This window comes from Ixodes scapularis, unplaced genomic scaffold (genome assembly GCF_016920785.2).
Source record: "Ixodes scapularis isolate PalLabHiFi unplaced genomic scaffold, ASM1692078v2 PGA_scaffold8__174_contigs__length_109621045, whole genome shotgun sequence".
NCBI classification, from domain to species: Eukaryota; Metazoa; Arthropoda; class Arachnida; order Ixodida; family Ixodidae; genus Ixodes; species Ixodes scapularis.
In genome coordinates, this window is record NW_024609883.1 from 31,890,686 (window position 1) to 31,911,437 (window position 20,752).

A 20,752-nucleotide genomic window follows, 5' to 3' on the forward strand; every position below is an offset into this window, starting at 1 on the left:
AAAATCAAATACCACAGTGCGCTTTTTTTTTTTTTTTTTCCCTGAACGATAAAATTAGTCAGCGTTCGTTTCATTCAGTTTCTCGCTCCGTCCTGTCCAACTCTTTCTTCGATCGTTTCTTAAGGTAGCGCTTTATTAAAAATAATAAACATTGTGTGTAAAGACGCCAAATAATAAAATTCACACCCATTTATTTTTTGCCAAAGAGCATCCGAGCAATAATTAATTTGACGCAACATTACTGCCCTCTTCATCGCATCTTAAATGTTTAATGACTAACAACAGGCCTAACAGAAGTCTGCAGGAAACATGGCGTTCCCGGTGCGTAAGATCTCGGACGATGCCATCTAAAAGCGGCTAACGCTTTTATTCGCATGTATTGGCCTTACTTACGCAAACACACCAAAAAGCAGCATGTTGCAATATAAGGCGCTACCAGTCGCGCGCTACGGCGTTGGCTTCAGCCCACACAGGTGGAGTTCGCCCCGCCTAGTCCGAGCGCGCAAACACCACACGCTCAATGCCAACTGTCGGCACCGCCTCAGGATCTACAGATCGATCCCGACACTGCAGAGCAGCCGAAACATCGTACTCGTGGCCAGGGTACTCCGAGGCGTGCTAAAGATCCGCTACATCATCCTAGGTTCCGCTGTCGGCGGCGGCGTCCAGCTGTCCAAGAAGTACGAGGAGTGGAAGGACAACCTTCCCGATTTCCCCGACTTCGGCTGGGTCAAGGACAAGATGCCGTCCCCCGAAAGCATCGACAAATTCCGGGCGTCTCTGATAGAGATGAAGGACAAGCTCGCCCTGTCCGAAAAGTTTCGGTCCGGCGCGGACGCTGCCGCGACGGGTTTCGCGAGTGTGAGCGAGTGGCTGCGAACCGTCAAGTTCGAAAGCTCGCCCAGCGTGAACGGGACGGGATTCGACGACTTCGCGACCGCGATGGCCGTCGCTCCGCTGTTCTCCTCTCAGGAAGACGCTAGGCGGGAAAACGAACGCGAACGGATGCAGAAGCTTCAGGACGAACTCATCCACGTCCAGATGAAGTATCAAAAGGAGATTGAGCGCCTCGAGAAGGAGAACAAGGAGCTGCGGCGCCAGATTATGCTCAAGACAGAGAAGGCCGTGAGCAGGCGCAAGATCAAGAAGTCTCTCATCGATCTCTACTCCGAGGTTCTCGACGAGCTGTGCGATTACGACTCGAGCTACAACGTCCAGGACCATTTGCCAAGGGTGGTTGTGGTTGGAGACCAGAGTGCCGGGAAGACCAGCGTCCTCGAGATGGTTGCCCAGGCCCGCATCTTCCCCAGGGGTGCGGGGGAGATGATGACCAGAGCACCCGTCAAGGTCACACTCAGCGAAGGGCCCTACCACATTGCCAAGTTCAAGGACAGCTCGAGGGAGTTCGATTTGACCAAGGAGACCGAGCTCTCTGACTTGCGGCGGGAAGTGGAGCTGCGGATGAAGAACAGCGTGCGGGGAGGCAAGACCGTCAGCAACGACGTCATCTCGATGACGGTCAAGGGTCCAGGACTGCAGAGGATGGTCCTGGTGGACCTGCCGGGCATCATCAGCACCGCGACGACGGAAATGGCCGAGGGGACCAAGGACGCCATCCGGGAAATGACCAGCGCGTACATGAACAATCCGAACGCCATCATCCTCTGCATTCAAGACGGTTCGGTCGATGCTGAGAGGAGCATTGTCACCGACCTAGTCAGTCAGGTGGACCCCAACGGCCGGAGGACCATTTTCGTGCTCACGAAGGTCGACTTGGCCGAACAGAACATGGCAAATCCGACACGGATCCGCAAGATCCTCGATGGCAAGCTGTTCCCGATGAAGGCCCTCGGTTACTTTGCTGTGGTGACTGGCAGGGGAAGCAACGACGACAGTATCACTGCCATTAAGGCCTATGAAGAAATGTTCTTCCGCAACTCCCGTCTCTGCCGCGACGGTATTTTGAACATGTCGCAGTGCACGACGCAGAGCCTGAGCTTTGCTGTCTCGGATTGCTTCTGGAAGATGGTCCGCGAGTCCGTGGAACAGCAGGCAGACGCCTTCAAGGCGCAGCGGTTCAACCTGGAGACGGAGTGGAAGAACAGTTTCCCGCGAATGCGTGAGCTAGACCGTGATGAACTCTTTGAACGCTCTCGTGGCGAGCTGCTCGATGAAGTGGTCAATCTGAGCCAACTCAGTCCCAAGCACTGGGAGGAGGTTCTGTCCAAAAACCTCTGGGGTGACATGTCCAGCTATGTAATAGACAGCATCTTCCTTCCGGCAGCACAGACTGGCAACGCCGGAAACTTCAACACCGCGGTGGATATCCGTTTGAAGCTCTGGGCGGAGAAGCTTCTGCCGTCGCAGTCTGTGGACGTTGGCTGGCGCACGCTTCGAGACGAGTTCCACGGCCTGCTACAAAAGCGCAAGGCCTCGAAGGATCACGATCCACTCTTCGACCAACTCATGCTGGCAGTCGTTCAGGAAGTCATCGACCGTCATGAATGGGAGGACAAGGCCGTTGACATGTTGCGGCTGATCCAGCTCAACGCCCTTGAAGATCGCGTGGTCCATGACAAGCACCAGTGGGATCAGGCGGTCCGCTTCCTCGAAAGCGCTCTTCACGACCGTCTGCATGCAGCAGAAGCCAGGATCCAGGACATGGTGGGACCGGGAGTTCGCGACCAGTGGCTCTACTGGATGTCTCCGACAGAGGAGCAGAAGCACCGCGCTGTTGTACGTTCGGAGCTGGAGCGTCTGCTGAGCACAGAGTTCCTCCAGAAGCACGGTCCGTCGCTGACCCAAGAGGAACTGACAACGGTCCGCAAGAATCTCCAGGCACGGGATGTGGACGTGGACTACAAGTTCATCCGCGACACTTGGGAGCCGCTGTACCGTCTGCATTTCCTTCGCCGCTCTCTAGCCAAGGCCAATGACTGTCGCAAGGGTTATTACCTCTACCACCAGGGGCTGGACTCGGAGCTGGAGTGCCACGACGTGGTCCTCTTTTGGCGGGTTCAGCGTATCATGCACACAACGGCCAACGTCCTCCGCCAACAGGTCATGAACCGAGAGGCCCGGAGGCTAGAGAAGGGCGTCAAGGAGGTATTGGACGATTTTTCCCAGGACTCCGAGAAGAAGGTGCAGTTGCTGACTGGTCGTAGGGTGGAGCTTGCTGAAGAGCTAAAGAAGGTCAGGCAGATCCAGGAAAAGCTAGAGGAGTTTGTTGGTGCGCTAAATGCTGAGAAGTGAGCTTGTCCTTGCCTCTTTAGAATTTTGGGCTTTGCCTTGTTGATGAGCTCGTTTCTTTTTTTTTTTTTTTAATTCTGTGGGATGGTGGTGTGTTTGCCATCAGGGAGAAGTGTTAATTCTTTCATAAGGCCTAACATTCAGGTACTTGGAAAGAGCTGTGGTCCCATAACAGCAATGTTAAAAAGCCTTTATTCTTCCCAAGGGGAGATGCAGCTTGAACAAATATATCGCTGCAAAAACACCGTGTCTGCTAAGTTTAGGATTTGCCTTTAGCCGGGCTATTTTCAAAGAAGTTTGCAAATTTCTTATTTGAATGCTTTAACAGAGGTTAGTTTTCATTACCAACTAGTCTGTTTTGGTAGCATAATTATTGGTAGCATAATTACCTTTATTAGATAGGTTTTGAAGAACAGGTCAATTTTGGAAGTGGTTCACTATCTAACCTTTTTGCAATTCCTGTTGCCATCATTTTGTTCCTTTCGCTAAAATATTCCAAAGCATATGAAAATTTAGTACTTTGCAATGAAGTTACTGCTATTACTCACTTCCAGAGAGTCAATTTTTTTTAATGGCAGTTTTTTATGTCTATGACATGGAATTTAAGATTCAGCACAGCTAAACTTAGCTGTACTCACCTTATATAGCAGCTGTTTTAACTGTGCCATGCATGCCAGATTAGATAGTACAATGCAAATTTTGTAAGGAGTCAATTAAATTAAGCGGGAAATGTCTTACACCTGTCCTTGATATTGCCTTTTGAACTTTTTGTTGCTGTACATTACTGCAACTGCATATCTAGCACATACATTGTAGATAGCTTGCTGTACATAGATAGGTGCTTAAGAGTACTGTGAATTGCATGTGTGGCCCTTGCACTGCAGGATTGATAATAAGTTAACAATTTATTTCTTCGCTGCAGGCAATAAACTTTTGGCTCGTGGACATGTGCTCGTCCTACGTGACTTTTTGGATACCCTCATCATTTCAGAATTATAGACGAGTTTAAAGCGCACGGTAAATATTTCTGACCCAACCAATATTTTATCGGCATATGCCGATTGCCACGCTGCCGGAACAATTTATTTAACGCGTCCACTTCGCTTGCTTTCTACACGACGTGCCAGATTTGACAAAGTCAGAACAGGGTGCGACTAACCCAAATAGAAACATACCTCGCCCAATTATGAAAGAGAGAATCGCCCTTTGCCATACTAGCGTGGCAAAGACAGTGGTAACGCAAAATGTGATGTGTAAGTTTGGAGAAACTGTACACGTTTGGAGAATGAAGACGGTGCAAACGATGGTTTGCATAATTTATTCCGGTGTCGCCATGAGATATCAGCGTCTCCTACTGATAGTCTCACCCGCTCAGTTGGGGACCCGGAAGCACTGTTCGAAGGCTTTGTGTGCACGGCCGACCTAGCAGCCCTGTGTTCTGCACGGTGAGTGCCCCGTGGATGACTTAATTGTGGATGCCTTCTGCGGTGGCATTGCAAATGCGACTCTGAGCTTGTCGGAGTGTGAGACGCTATAGACAGAGTGTGCGGAAAACGAAACAGTTGGAACGCGGCAGCACCGAGCAGAGCCCCGACACCGGCTTACGGCAACCAAACACTCAAACTACCTCAACTTGTGGCAAAGTGAGCATGTCTAACGTAACGTCCGCTGTTTTTCTCTGCTTTTCTGTCGCTGTGAGCAGAGCACCGCTTATGTCTGAGCACGTGATGTCTTCTCTTCGTGGGAGCAACACACTAGAGGAAGACGTTCAGCTGGCACTGGTGTCCAGTCAGTGATGAGAAAAGTGCTGTGTCTGCGTTTGGCTGATGGTCGGCTTATCAACTTTTGTCCCTGGTTGGGGAACATTCTGCGTTCGAAATGGCTTATGGAATTGCTGTGTGGCCTGTGCTTATTGCTTCCACCCTACACATTAAAGCTAGCATAGCAGAGAAACATCTGGAAAAAAAAGAAGTGAATCTGTCAGGCAACAGTGCTCTTCACGTGGCCATGTTTGTTTTTGTTTTTTTCCACACCCAGTAAGCCAACTTATTCTTTTGTGTGTACCTCAAAAAAAAAAAAAAAAATGAAAATGATAAATAATATAGTACAAGCCGTACAACAAATTTGCTAAACTTAAAAAAAAAGAGAAAAAGTCCACTGTAGAGTAATTTCAGTGTAATGGTGCGTCTGAGAGCAGTTTTGTATTGGGATGTTTTCGGAGAAAGTTGCTGTATTGCCGCTGCAAGTTGCTGGGTGGTGTCATATCGGTGCAGTTGTTTTGACGTCCGGTCCAGTTAAATCGGTAGTCTACTCCACAAACTATGCCTTTCTTTCCACTGGTGTTGTAGCAGCACCCCAACTAAAGTAGGATAAATGAAACGTGATAAGCGGTCTAAAAGTGCACACAGACAATCGACTGTTTGCTACTTGCAGAGCTGTTCAAAACAGTGTCCCAACGTTGCCGGACGGCCGCAGCGAGATGTGTTATCTGCCAGAATGTAATGTGCGAAGCATTGTTTCTTGAACTATATTTTTCTCCTTGACCTTTTCAGTCTCTAATTCACTTCACCGCCTTCTCCCATTCGTGACTCTACGAATATTATGCCTTCCCCTCATTCTCCTTTCCCATCTTGCTGTATAACCAACCCACCATACCAAGATTGCCTCATGACATCTACCAATCAAAACAATTCAACTTCTATACCAAATGAATCGGACTGTACTAGGCCTACTCCAATTGTTTCGACTTTCAATGGCAAACTGCAGATAGATGATGCAGGGTTCAGTTTAGCTAAAACTTAACTGTCCCACGCAGTCGCAGGACCTGTCAGAATTGGGCTTATTCTACGCCTCGCCTCCTTCACTGATAAAATAAAAAAACTTCTCTAGGTCCACTACTCTTGCAGAATTTAATGGCACGCATCTGGCAAAAGATCATTTTTTCATGGCAGAGTTCAAAACGGAAGTACAGTCCAACGTCCAACAAAACGGAAGAACAGTCCCAACTGATACCTAGAATGCTGCGGAGTCCTTTCGAACACTGCTGCATTCCAGATATCTGTCGTTGGCTGGCAGCACCTCGGCATCTGAGCGATCGAGCCGCTATCGCGACGATATCTGGCCGCAGGGCAGCCGAACAATGTTATCTCGCACGAAAACCTCGTGGAGAGGGAGGTGAGAGGGGGGGAATTATCTGGTCAAATTGAGAATAGTCTCGATATCGACCATTTCTTGCATGAACCATAGACAATGGATGGGCGGATCTTGGGAAGCCTTGTCGCGTGACTCTCTCCTCTTCTTGGGGGTCTGCTTTCACACTTCATGAACGGTGGGTGGACTGTCAATTTCCGTTCAGGAATGACCGTAAGTCCTTTTTTTTTTTTTTTTTAATCTATGGCATGAGTGTCGCCTGTGACAATGTGAAAAGCTATGGTTTTTAACTGTACTCCAGTTCTGCAAGCTTTAAATATATTTCAGCTCTCAGATACTGTGTAGAAGTTAGGCTAGGTCTAGAGCTGGCAATGCTTTGAAGATGCCAGGGGCGGTATTCGAGGTCTTGTTCTACAAAGTTGTAGAACTATCGACAAACGTTAGGTGCCAATGTCCCGCTGCTAGCTTTCTTTACCAGAAAAGCAGGAATTTAATTAACATTTATTATTACCACTTTCACGAGTAATGGTGTTTGTCCATCTTACTGCAAAGTAAACTTAGTAATACCTGTAGAAAAACATTCATATAGCATATAAAGCAGATATCACTTTTTGTATATACCTGACATTTGAAAATAGCATATTGATAAGCTTTGTGTTTGCAATTTCAGCGCAACACGCCACAGGGCATGTGGCTCGTGGCAACACTTTGCTTCCTTGGCATCGGCCTGCAGTGTTCGGCACAACAAAGTAAGCGCAACCTTGTTTTAGTCCCCAGAAAACAACAGTAGTAAGATAATCTGAACGTGTTGAAGCGATCCCATTACATTTAATTAGGCTTTTAACAATTAATTTGTTTGTACCTAATCGTCAAACACGGTCCTTGTTTTTTCCTCACTAGTTTTAGCGTGTCGTTATAGCATTGAAGGCTGGTTCACACATTTGCATTCGCCTGTGCTGAGCGTGTTGTGAACCGGCACATTGATGTCGTCTGTTGGGTAGACATGGAACGCTTCCAGCCTGTGTATAACAAACTGACGGGTTTCCAGTATTTGCGAGGTTGAAATGTGCGCACTATTTCTGGAAAATAGTCGCTTGTAACATTGTCATCTTTATTTCAAAGCACATGCTAAAAAATTGTGCATATAAAAATATATATATAGTATATGCGGGTCAGAAGTAATCTGGGGGTACCCATGTCAGTGTGTGTTAATCAATTACAAGAGGTCATATCATACTCGGCACAGTCGAACACAAATATGTGAACAAGCGTTTAGGTCGTTCTCTGGAACATTGAACACTAAACAAAATTCTGACCGGAGTGCAGTAGTAAATCAGTTGAGTGATCAACTGTCGGAACTTTCTATTTACAGACTATCCGGACATTAAGGCCATGCTTGCCAAATCATATCAGACTAACGTCGAATTCACCAAGCAGCCACAGGTAAGAGACTGCTTGCGCTACGGATGCAACGGGGGCCTAGCATAAAATCATCGCAAGGTACCTAGATCACCAAAATATTGCTGCTGTAAGAACCTGCAAATTATATTCCGAGTTCATGCCAATCTCTGATCGGTATGAATTCACTTGGGTGAAAACTTGTTATTTTAATAGTGTATCGTGCTTTTAAAGGGCAGGGTAACATGGTCGAAAAAGTGCTCAGCTCACTATGAAAAATGCTAATGTATCGAGCTTCTTTCACACAATTAGTCACAACTTTTCTAAAAAAAAATTATAACATGGTATGTTCAGGAATAGTTGTTTTTTCTGCACCAAGTTACTGAGATAGTATAATGGGCCTTTCTACTTTAGCTTTACTAATTGGAAAAAGGTAAAAAGATTCAGAAAATAATTAACTGCTTGACCCATAGCCTATAAATTTCCCTGCATAGTTTTCGTAGGAACATTTTTACGTGAAAAACCTTGTGGAATGTTCGCTTTATGATGAACCCATTGTGTTGTTGCTGGCTTTCATTTCAGAACATCTCGGAGTTCACCACAGAGTTTCACAGCAGGGAAGACCAGACGGGCTACTTCGAGATTCTCATCTCTGGAATGATCAATTACGTGTACTACTATGGTGAGACCAACGAGGAGGTCACCATAATCAGTAAGTTCAATGTACTCGCCACGCACAAAAAAAAAAAAAAAGTTACAACTCTATCCGACTGCCTCAAACGAGATGAGATCATGCTAAGCCAGCAGTTTCATGTACTGGGCAATTAAAAAAAGCCCAACAAAGCCAAGATCTTTTCTTGGTGGGGAGGGGGGGGGGGGGGGGGGCAATTTTTAGTATGGGAAGGGGCTGGATTTTTTAGAGGGGGAGGGGCTAGTCATGACCCCAAAACCCCTCCCCCCGCTGGTATTACTCCTCCATTAATAAAATCAACCTACTGGAAAAAAACCAAAAAAAACTTTATAGCGTTGTAATTAGAGTTTTAGCAGATCGTTCCAATACCTCTGATACCCCTGACGACGATATGAAGCTTGTGCAAAGGTGGTGTTTGGAGTATCTGGTATCATTATCAGAATCATCGGAATGATCCACTAAACCCCAATTTTACTATCCAAGCACCTGTTCCAGCCTTTTGACAATTTTTATTTTTCCGGTAATACGAGGTTGTGTTAGCGTAGAAGTAGGGTTCCGTGTTTTCGGATAAATCCGAGAAACACACCCGCCGGAAAACATTTTGTCAATTCGGATTTACCCAATAAGCTCCAATTTTCAATGTACCAATGAGAAAAAAAAAAAAGAGGAAGATGGCCTGTTAAGTCTGGTCATTGTCCCGAGGAAGCCTTCACAACAAAACGCCACCACAGTTTTTTTTAAAAAATCTCGGACCATTGACAAAAGGGATCTTATCGCTTATCTCGTCAAAGTTCATTAAGAACTGCAGGTCACTGTATTTTTGGGTCATGACAAAGGCCACTGTTCCAATTTCCAGTTTTGGTCATACTCTTTGTGCTTCTGAGAGGAAGGAGGTGTTGTGTTTTTGTAACATTGAAAGCTATTATGAACCATAGAGATTTCGAAAAAGGGGGGAAGCGGGGTGGAGTGGCCCTTTACCACTCCACCCCGCGCAGCCACGGGGTAGGTTGATGAATAGGGTGGGATGAATACAAGCTTCCCAGCGACTACCTCCAGGAGTTTATTGATTTTAAGGTAGAGTCGAATGTCAAGTCAAACTCGAGGAAGACTGAAAATTTGAAGAAAGCAAAGTTTCAATTACCGGGAGTTTCTTCCCATGGGGACGCATAGGATGGGACCCCCATGTTAGTTTGAATTATCCACAAGTTTAAATTAAGAGAATTTGAATTAACGAGATTCGACTGTACCGACATTTATCGAAGCAACACTTGTTTGCAACTTTCATCATGTGACAAATTAGTAGTGCCAATGGCAATGGTGCCAATGCTAAATTCAGCGGAAGAAATATTAATTGATACAAGCACGTTTTATTTTTGTTATCTAGCATACATTTACACTCAGATATTTATTTTATTATTATTTTTGAAACATAAAAAAACACTGCAATATTTTGCTCCGAATTTCAGAAAATTGGAGTCGCACAAAAGTAAACTCGGATAAACTCAGAATTTTTGGCAAAACATAAACTCCGAAAAACACCCTCCCTTTGAATTTGACGAAAAATAAGCTGTGAAAACACTGAATCCTACGTATAAGGTACGGCTGTGCACCAAAAATGCTGTTAATACATGACTTCCACGTGACATCAGTGCAAACTATGTATACATTTGATCAGGGGGGGGATGCAGGAATTTCCTGAGGGGGGGGTCAGGTGTTGGTCAGCGTACCATATGTTTAGGAACCCCCTCCCCCTCTGCCTTGTTTTACGCCCTAAATTTTACACATGTAAAAATCAAGAGGGGGGTCAGGACATCCGGACTCCCCCTCTAAATCCGCCCCTGCATTTGACGCATTGAAGAGCGCTGATATAAAACAATGCTTTTCTTTTGTAAATTAAATTTGCTGAAGGCAGGTTCCACTGTATATTTTAAGTTATTGTAATTTGAAGCTTCTACAGAGTACCTAGATACTGAAGAAGTCTGATGAAGAATGTGTTTTGACGCTCTTGTTGCGCTTGATATTTTTTCTTCACTTGCAGTCCTTGCAGCAATAGGCGACGGCAGGTTTTCGACGTAAATATTTATCCTGAAAATGTAAGGATCTCTCGATAAAGGCACTCAAACAGCAGGCAGTTGTTCCAGTATCTATAGATTACTTGAATATCGCTCGGCAACGCGTGCCGAAGTGTTGACGTAGGCAAGCAACTTTCAGTTGATTCTCAGCCATCGCTTGGGCCTACATTTCTACAAGATAAAGATGTGTGGCCTTACAAATGCCAGGTGGAATATTTAATAACTGTCGGAAGTACTAGGGCCCTGTACAGTGACTGCTGCAACTACCACATTATACCAAATATAGTCAGTAAAAAAAAAATAACCTGTATGAAAATGTCACATGCTCTAGTTCATGGCTTCTCAATTTTGGTTACTAGAAATCTACAGGGGTTCCCTAGAACCCGAATATGTTTCTCGACCTCTCGAATTCCCTCGACCATCCCTGCCCCTAAAGCTTTCTTTTTTTCAGCTTAAGCACTATTTTAGTAGATCAGACACTCCTTAATAGTTTGCATATTATAGTTTACGAAGTCATAGCCTTCTGCACTACTTTATCACTTCATTGCCGAGAGCTTAAGGACACATAAATTAAGAACACCTTCAAGTTGCATTTTGCTTTGACCTCCGAAGTACTATAATAGCAAGGCGTGAAGGCACAACCAACTTTGCGAAAAACATTTTCGCTACCGCATGGAAACAAATATTGTTAAATGAATGTTTCTTTTTTTCCATCCAATATTGGAGGCTTGGTGGTCGAAGCGTGCTGATGCACTGCAGCTCGGTGTACGTGCGGCAAAAACTCGCTCTGCAGAACCCAAAGATCCTGGGTCCGACATCGACGAGCGTCTTACCGGCGTGCGGTCGTGTATCACTACTGCGTGACACATTAATCGAAGGCCTCAAGCTAGCAGTTTTTCAGCTCCATCTGAATTTTTCATCTACAGTAGAAACACTAACTTCCCGCTGCGCACACAACAGAATTTCTTTTCCTTTAAGTCAAAATCCTTTCACAGCATGCGAGATGGCTAAAGTGCAAATAATCTTTACCATCAGAAACAATTCGAAGAATGACAAGTTTTAAGTGGTTAAACAAGTATTCATTGTTCATGACGCACCAACGAGTCACAACCAAAAATAAGAGCCACAAGTCATGGCCAGAGTTGTGCCATGTAAGATGTGCCCAGCATGTGTTGATGAGGCACGGGCGACACAATGGCTTTAACAGCCCTTACTTATTGTGTCATTTTTGTACCCTGCCAGATAATGTCTGTGATGTGCAGCCGCTCACACCCGACGCCATCAAAGACGGCACTGTATACACCGGCAGCTCGTCCATTCTCTACACTTTGCCCAGCGAAAAGATGGTGAGTGGCACATCTTAGAGCAATGGTCCTACGACGAGGGTCCGTGGGACCGCTGGGACCGATGAAGTCATTTTTAGGGACCTTAGTGTAAACATCCCAGTTTTGTGGGGCGGTTGTTCTGTGCATGAGAATAAAATGAGTCCACTTTACACTAGCAGTTAACTGTGTTCATTCATCCCTCGTAACATCCATGCTCGGCAACGCCTTGTAGCGTTACGTTGCATCACATTTATGCTCATGTTAGCGCACGGGGACACGCAGATGATGCGTCAAATCACCGTGAACCATGCAGATACAACTTTGCACGCCCTAAGAGCATTGGCTGCCTCAGAAATGCAAGGTTTCCAAAAAAGATGTTAAAGTCAACATTCATATTTCCTAATTACGAATTTGGAGCAAGCGTCAAAAGCCTGAAAGAGATCCTGCAATGGCATAAAACAGCGATGATGCAGGCGAGCTGGTCTAGATTTATCATTTCTTAAACCACCAGAGACTGGGTTCTCCACCCAGTCTCAGGTGGTTTAAAAAAAATTGTAAATCTACATTATTCCAGTTGTTCTACAGATAATGCCTTTTCTACATTAGATGTGTCTATAGATAATGTTCTTGCTTCTTTAATGAACTCTTTTTCTTTTAAAAACCCACCCCCTCAATGGTGCCTGACCGTGAAGCAGGTTTCTTCGCAAATAAATAGACAAATACACCCGAGTCTCCATCCTCAAAGCGCAAAATGTTAAAGCATAATTTCTTCCTGGTTTTATAGGAGTATAAGGCCGAGACTACCGTCCGAGGCATCAAGGTTTCTCAGTTCAGCTACAAAGACGACAAAGACAACACATACGACGTGTACTTCAGGGGTAAGTTGACACGCCTGCCAACGTCTATCAAGTTTGGCAGGGGAACAACTGTACAAAGATGCCTGTTGTAGTCTCTTAATACATTCGGTTTTATTTACGACGAGAGAACATAATGGAGACAGGACACAAGTCAGAAATCTGTTTGTCCAAATTTTGAGACCGACGTTTTTTGTCACGAACTGAACCAACATGCGTCCAACAAGGGTTGTTTCGAAGTCGCTAGAGCAAACATCTTTCCTGACGCTATACCTAATGATTTTATATGTATGTACGAAAATGAAGGGATCTTAAAGACCTTCGAGCGATTTACGCTTATGCTTATGCGTGTACGCGGAAATATTTTTTGTTGATGTCGTTAACACGGTTTGCATTTGTGAACAGAAATAAGAATAAGCATTTTTATATATTTGCTACTTGATATATATTGCTAGTATCTGGCAGCGCGCTCAGCTATATACTGCGACTACGCGTATAAGAACTTTCGTGCGAAGTTCAACCGCCGGCCGAGGCCCGCTCGCACGGACCAAGTTTCATACACGGAGACGGCTGTTACCAGGGGCCTCCTCAGACTCTCTCAACCTACGACGCAATGTGTATCTCGCTGCGCCGTTCTGTTACGGTTTAAATAACACATTTACCCGGAGTATGTGAAACTACTAGTATAGTCCCTAGAATGAGAAAGATTACAAAAATATGTACGAGCATCGAAAATGTACCGTGGCTGCCCGACAGGTGGCGTCAGCACGTTAGGCGGTCACAAGGAAATGCAACACAGGGTTGGATGCAAATGTGTTAACCAGACTATTACTGTTGCAGCTGCCGACTGGGTGGCTGACGACAACACCACGGCACAGGTGCCAGTGCGGGTGACAAACACTTCAGCCAAAGGGGTGCAGATGTACGACTTCTACAACTTCAAGCCCTACACCAAGCGCTTTGGCGACATGGCCGTAAGTCGGCGTGGCCGTAGGCTGTCTTTCTGTCGTCATCGTCACAAGGAACACAAGAAAGCTGCTAAAGTTACCTGGGGGGGATTGGTGGCTCGGTGCATTAATACACCGCAGCTTGAAGCACGTTGAGCTAAAGCTCCAGTGGTCCCGAGTTCAATCCCCACCCTGGCCAATTTCAACATGCATGAGCACCATACAGTATAAACTCGTTATAACATACCTTGATAGGGATTAAGATTTCGGTCTGTTGCAAAAGGAGTATGTAGAACGCAGATACTCTTACTACAGATTTTGAGGTGGATCATATGACTGGCATCTGTTCTAACCAGTACCACTGAGGGATTGTGAATGAATATTAGAAAATAATTGATTTATTGAAACTTCTGATCTTTGAAAGGCAGTGACGTTTTATTGAACTGTATCGATGGTCATCATCACTGCGTGCTTTGGGTCATACGAGGCTTGCAAGGCACCGAGCCCGATGACAGTATTTCACAGAATGGATGCCACTGCTACTGAACCAAAGCCACGTAACGATCAAAATAATGACTGCTTTTAAAGGGTCCGTTACAATGGAACGGTGAACCACTTCCAAACTCCCTAATATAGTCCACTATATCTGAATGTATGTTATAACAGGATCTGTAGTAAGCGAAGTTGGCTGAATGGCATAGATAGGAAGCCCAACCAAGCTTCACAGATCGGTATGTTGTAACCAAATGTCTGCTGTATCGAGATCTGTAGTTACGAGGTTATACTGTACTGACGTGCTCTCTTCTGTCACTACTGTGCGATGCCTGTTAAAGACCCAGGTTAGCGGTGTACTACAGCACTTGCTAAATTTCGTACCTAGAGCGGAGACACTGACTTTCCACTCTCTAAACCTACACGCAACACTATAGCTGTTTTAGAGCTAGCTGAAAACTGCAGAGATTTTCATCCAAGCTATACATGTACGCTTCTTTGCTTCGGCATCTCTTATTTTCATTGTTTTTAGTGTCTCTAGTATGAAGTGTAACGTGGAGAAGGAAATGAGGCTACTGTTGAAGTTTAGTGAATAGCAGGAGTGTGATCTAAGATGCGAAATGCTCGCTTAAGGAAACCATATACCATATAGCCGCTATCCCACACCTCCGAGACATTGCTAGAAAAATGCTAAAGAAGTTCCTTTATCCAAATGTTTGTATTGATACTTAATAGTTAATACCTTTAATATTAAAAGTGTAAATAATATACTTTCAGCAAATACAATAGAGAGCAGTAGTGTCCCCTACAGAAATGAAACTTGGTGAAAAGGGACGAACTGTGTGAATATGAACAGGCTGGCATAAGTGACAGTAAAACTTTCACCAGTCGTTGTAGCATTTTATGTAGACTCGGCCAGGCTTGGAAAGTTTGCTAATAGGCAAAACGGTGCTGCAAGAAAAACTGGAGCTTGCTGCGAACAGGCATATCAATTGTGATGTCTTAAGGTATAGAAGATGTTTAGAAGGCATATATCAAGCATGCACCTATGCGATAGGAAGCGGCCATCCACTAACCTTCAAACATTTATAAACTAAACAAAGGACGTATCAGGTACCCACACCAGACTTCCGAGACCATCTAGCTTATCGAGACGTTTCTCCGTATCAGCTGCTTCTCAGAGTTCGCCGGTGCAAAGCGGTGAATCCTGGCATGCGCATGCCAATGCAAAATAGTGAAGCCCACTCCATCGCGCGCCCCGTTCTGCATTTCTGCTCAAAACTAACAAGCACCCATTTTTCAGCTTTTCAAGGTTATCTCCAATTTTTGGGTGGGCGCTTGCCCAGTGTTTTACAGTACTCTGTGAGGGCCATTGAAAAGGTTCTAGTATGCACACAACTATAGATACATAATCTAGCTACATCTCCACATAATCACTGCACAGATTTAGGCAATTATTACGTGGTACAAGCTTTTGAGTACCCTCCATAAATATGGTTGCCATCTGGGTTCTCAGTCACTCCATCACATGTCAACAAAACCGCCAGTTGCCACGGATGGGAAATTCGCTTCTGTAAACAGCATCAAGTTTTGGTGAGGATGAACAGAGGTCCTTGACGATGGGGATCAGGGAAGAACGTCTGCTGCAACTTGCCATATTGTTGAACGCAAGGTGATGGAATCGACCGAGAACACAAGTAGTAACCTTCTTTGAGGAGGGTATTCAAAAGCTTGTAGCAAAGCATAATTGCCTAAATCTGTGTGGGTATTATCCATAGAAGTAGCTACAGTATGTATTTAAATTGTGAACTTTAAAATTTTTTATCCATATCAGTGTACATCAGCTGGCACTGACAAAGTACCCTCACTGAATTTCAGCTGAAAACTGGCATCGGCTGCAAGGGCAAGCAGAACCCCAAAGGAAAGTCACCCCCGACCCTGCCCAATCAGATCTCGTTCCAGTACGAGATCTACAACCTCAAGAAGGTTGGCGGAAAACCAGAGGACGCCCTCGAACTCAACAAGGTATCCCGTGCACTTGTAAACCGGTATAATTCAAACCGAGCATTGGAGCAAAACACTATGTCCTCATTTCTTTGTACTCGCACGAAAACCCCAGTCCTCGCGTTCAGTTCTAGAAGCGCAAGGTATACTCATAAAGTGGCAGCTCATCATCGCCACACCATCATGCTTATGTGGAGCGCAAGTTCGTCTGCTTCCTTTGCAGGGGTTGTAGAGGCGTCGGAACACCGAGCTCGAAGAATAGTGGGTAGACCTCAAAGCAGTCTGCCTTGAGGTCTACCCACAATCCTTCAATCAGAGTCAATCAGGGCTTAGCGTTCTGACATCACCGCAACCCCTGCAAAAAAAAGCAGACAAACTTGAGCTCCGCATTTCCTTCAAAATGTTCGGAAAACGCATTCTTGTTTGTTTTTTTTATACAAAAAATGCTAAATTGAAATTGGTACTTCTCAACTTTATGCGACACTCAACGGGGTATTTTTTTTTTTTCAGATTTGGTTCGATGCCACCAACAAGGTTGCCAAGGTGGAGCTCAACATGAGGAACGTGCAAGGAGTCACGGAGATCCACGACTTCAACTCTGGTAGTTTGTTTTTCCAGCAAATCCGTGTCCGACATCGAAAGCTAGGTGTAGTGCAACCGTTATGATCTGGCCAAGTCCTTGCCGAAACCAGATATGGCAGCCTTATAATCTGTATATGTGTGAGAAAACTCGAAGGGAACCTACCACAGTCACTGACAGGACGGGAACAGCAGGCGTTCCTATCTGATGTCTAGCTGCGAGACTTAGCTTCCCAACAAAACGTCACTAAACTGCCCCCCATGTCCCGTTTCTCTAGTCGGAGAATTACGGTTGCCCTAAAACTTACATCCGCGTGGTGGCCCGGAACCTCCCATTCCAGGCGTCATGTACAAGCTCAGCAAGGATGACAGCTGCACGATCCAGCATGTGTCAGAGTCTGAGTTCTCCGTCTCCATGGCCGAGCAAGGAGTGGTGGGCATGAGGAGCCCGGCCCAGCTGCTGGCCTTGACGGGCGATTTTTACTACGCCGGGCAGGTGAGCCCACAATCACCAAACAAATTCTATTAGCCCATCTGCGACTGTAGCTACACAGTTCCCGGGCAAAAATATTAAGTGACATCACTTCAAGTGTCCTAAGTGAAACAGAATAAGTTGGTGGCCTAGTCGGCGAAAAGGGCGAGCGGACGCGAAGGTCGCCGTCATCGTGACGTCCCAACTCGCGTCTGCTTTGGGTTTCATCGATTATCTGGCTGCAGAGTTACCTGTGGCGGAACAAACATCTGCCGTGTCCGCCTCCGCTGTCATGCCACCGCCAGGATCACGGCACATGACAGCGCGACACTTTCACGATGTCGTCCGGCAGAAATGGAGGGGCCGCTTTCGAGGATGCGACAATCAAACCAGTTCAGAGACACGCTCCAGGTGCCGTAATGCCACCTGCCCATTTCGCCGTTGTACGTTTTCGCCAAGGCCCCTATCGTTTCATGGAAACATATTTCATGGAGAACTTTTCGTAGACACACGTTTCATGGACAGACGATTTGTCGACACAGTACGTTTCGTGGACATGTGCCCCTGCGACATTTCGTTGACGACATTTTACTAACCTGCTGAAAGCTGGCGCACGACTCGCCGAGACGTGTTTACCCGAGCCCTGGTGCCTCCCCTCGTCTCTCTCTTCGAGACGCTAAAAGTTTGTTTGTGAAAACAGCGGGGTTGCGTTTAACAAAACGTCGCAAGGTCTGCCAATAAAACAAATGCAGAAAGCCTTTCGGCGAAATGAAGCGTCGATAAAATGTAGCACGTCAACGAAACGATCCGACAAGAAAATGTTGTTTGACGAACTGATTGCCACCGTTTTCGCTGCTATAGTCACCGTAACCGAGTACTCGCCGAAAACCGATACAGCCCTCATGTCCAGTACATGCTCGGAGTGCACGCCCAAGCGACGGCGGAATCAGATAATTGCAAAGCAGCCTCTAGGTGGCGCACACTTTTGAAAAGGGTCTAATGGCGATTATTACGATTCAAAAATGCGACTTTCTGAGCTTTGGTTTTGTCTTTTTTCCAGACCGTAATGCGAGGTGTGGCCTGCGACATTTGGGAATCCGTCCAAGAAAACGTGCACCGAAGTGGTCTGTTACTCAACCGTGTTGTAACCACTTTCTACATCACCACGGTGAGAATGTACCATGAAATGACGGAAGATGCACGTTTCTTGTGTCCAACCACGTCGACTTGCTCGTGGAGTTGTATATATACACGTTTGCAAGAACAGCCTAAGGGTGCCGCCATCTTATTTGCTTGGGGTGCACTTAAGCACGGCCGTAATCCAATTACGACACCTTGAGGCGTCGTAATCGGATGACGGCCATGCCCAAGCGAACCCCAAGCGAGCAAGATGGCGGCGCCCGATGACCATACTTGCAAACTTTATTCTTTATTCAGAGATTACCCCGCAGTGCCCGAGGGCGTTACAGCAGGGGGGTTACAACGCTGAAAAAAACACATCTTCACTTTCACTGCACACTTGCAGCTCCGACAGCCCATTCCACTCTCGTATCGTTTTAACAAAAAAAGAGTTGGCGTACATGCTTGTCCTGGCGCGGAACTCCCTAATTTTGAAAGCATGATCGTTCCGTTCAGAAATATAATATGGTTCTTTTAAGTAAGTTTCACTGTTAATTCCAGTTTTATTTTTAAATATCAAAAACAGAAACTTTAAACACAATTTTTTTACGGTGGGCTGAGAGAGGTTCCCAATTCAGTTCAGTCTTCATTTGAGTACAGCTCTCTCTCCGCCCGTAACGTCCCAGAACAAACCTAGCAGCTCTATTTTGTATTTTTTCAAGTTTGTCTATTAATGTTTTTTGTTCCGGGTCCCAGACGGCACAGGCATATTCCAAAATTGGCCTAACACATGTTAAATATGCGGTTTCCTTTAAGTTAGGGAGTGAACATTTCAGGCTTCGTTGAATAAAGTTCAACGCCCTGCCAGTTTTTACAATCACGTCATCCACATGTGAATTCCACGAACAGTCAGTTGATAACGTGACACCTAAGTATTTATACTTGGAGTCCTTGTTTACTATATTGTTATTTATACAATATTGGGTTTAAATTTTCTTCTTCTTTTTAGTAAAACATAAATGCACACACTTTTTGGGATTTAAAGTCATTTTCCAAGTAGAGCACCACGTAGTAATGTATTCTAAATCTATTTGTAACTGGGTGATATCATCTTTGTTACTAATTTTTCTGTACAACACACAATCATCGGCAAACAACCGAACACAAGATGAAATACCCAAGGAAATATCATTGATATATATTAGGAACAAAAGCGGCCCTAAGACAGAGCCCTGTGGGACTCCCGATGTAACATTAACGTATGTCGAACTTTTACCATTTACTAATACACACTGACAATGCTCTAGCAAATAATTTTCAATCCATCTTGATACCGTTAAGTCTATATTTAACATCTTAAGTTTATTTAGCAGAAGTGAATGCGAAACAGTATCGAAAGCCTTGCGAAAATCTAGGAATATACAATCTGTTGTACATGTACATGTTAACGTCGGTTCACATATTTGCGTTCTACTGTGCCAAGTGAGTTGTGTTTTATCATAACTGCTGGCGCACGGGCATCGTCTGTTGGGCAGCCCTATAATACTTTTGAACTGGGTCTCTTTCGTAATTTTTTTTTTACCCACCATTATTTTATCGTGGGCTCGAAATACTTTTCGATGACGTTATAAGCGACCATTTCTCATGAATAGTGCACGGATTTGACCTCACAAATACTGGGAAATCTTCAGTCTAGTCATAAATGGTTCCAGAGATGCCCAAACAATGCTGCCAGTGTGGCGGCGCGTTCTACTGATCTGCGGTGTCTTCTCTCGGCGTAAGCAGTCGCAAGAAATCACAATGCTCGGTCGCAGTCACAAACTTGCGAACCGGCCTCTACGGGTTTGCAAAAAACTCGCTCCAGAGTCAGGTAGCTTTGGAACACTTCTGACCAGCATATATATTTTTATAATTTCTTGCGCACAATTCTTTCACCATGGGCATTAAATAATTGTGACAACATTATGAGCAACTATTTATCATAAATAGATTTAATCTTGCAAATACTGCAAGACCTTTGGTCTAGTTACATGCGGGTTGGAAGGGTTTTAAGTTTACCCAATGGACGGCGTCGGTGTTTTAACAATTACGAAGGATCACAAAACACCCGGTCACAGTCAAAAACAAACGCGTGAAACGGCTTTCTCATGTTAGTGAAGAACTCTCATCGTAACAAAATCTGAGCCAGGTACGCCTGCTTTTTCACCCAGCTCAAGTGGCATGCAACGAGCTACGGAGAAGACGAGACATTTGTGCCCGTCTACAGGACGATGGCAGGTGCCACGAATGACATATACAGTACCGGAGTGTGGTCCGTAAGTCTGCATTCCCAACGTCATCTGCTCTGCACACGGTCCCCAGGAAAGGGACATAATTAGACATCCCATCTTTTCCAGCAGA

At 45.3% G+C, this 20,752-nt stretch overlaps 2 protein-coding genes across 2 annotated transcripts in view; both read left to right on the forward strand.

Annotated features, from left to right (window-relative positions):
- Window positions 1–246: 246 nt before the first annotated feature.
- LOC120842247 (dynamin-like 120 kDa protein, mitochondrial) lies at window positions 247–4,194 on the forward strand. Its single transcript, XM_040213278.3, has one exon. It carries the CDS (start codon window positions 415–417, stop codon window positions 3,250–3,252), a length of 2,838 nt encoding a protein of 945 aa, XP_040069212.1. The 5' UTR covers window positions 247–414; the 3' UTR covers window positions 3,253–4,194.
- Window positions 4,195–6,453: 2,259 nt separating this feature from the next.
- The window catches only part of LOC120842248, a 37,838-nt gene continuing 23,539 nt past the window's right edge, over window positions 6,454–20,752 (forward strand). Inside the window, exons 1-12 of the mRNA XM_040213279.2 lie at window positions 6,454–6,612; window positions 7,070–7,148; window positions 7,772–7,842; window positions 8,380–8,509; window positions 11,803–11,906; window positions 12,670–12,763; window positions 13,580–13,713; window positions 16,057–16,203; window positions 16,693–16,783; window positions 17,103–17,257; window positions 18,294–18,401; window positions 20,563–20,667. Coding sequence (XP_040069213.1) covers window positions 6,571–6,612; window positions 7,070–7,148; window positions 7,772–7,842; window positions 8,380–8,509; window positions 11,803–11,906; window positions 12,670–12,763; window positions 13,580–13,713; window positions 16,057–16,203; window positions 16,693–16,783; window positions 17,103–17,257; window positions 18,294–18,401; window positions 20,563–20,667 — 1,260 coding nt within the window. The 5' untranslated portion in view covers window positions 6,454–6,570. The remainder of the gene's footprint in view (window positions 6,613–7,069; window positions 7,149–7,771; window positions 7,843–8,379; window positions 8,510–11,802; window positions 11,907–12,669; window positions 12,764–13,579; window positions 13,714–16,056; window positions 16,204–16,692; window positions 16,784–17,102; window positions 17,258–18,293; window positions 18,402–20,562; window positions 20,668–20,752) is intronic.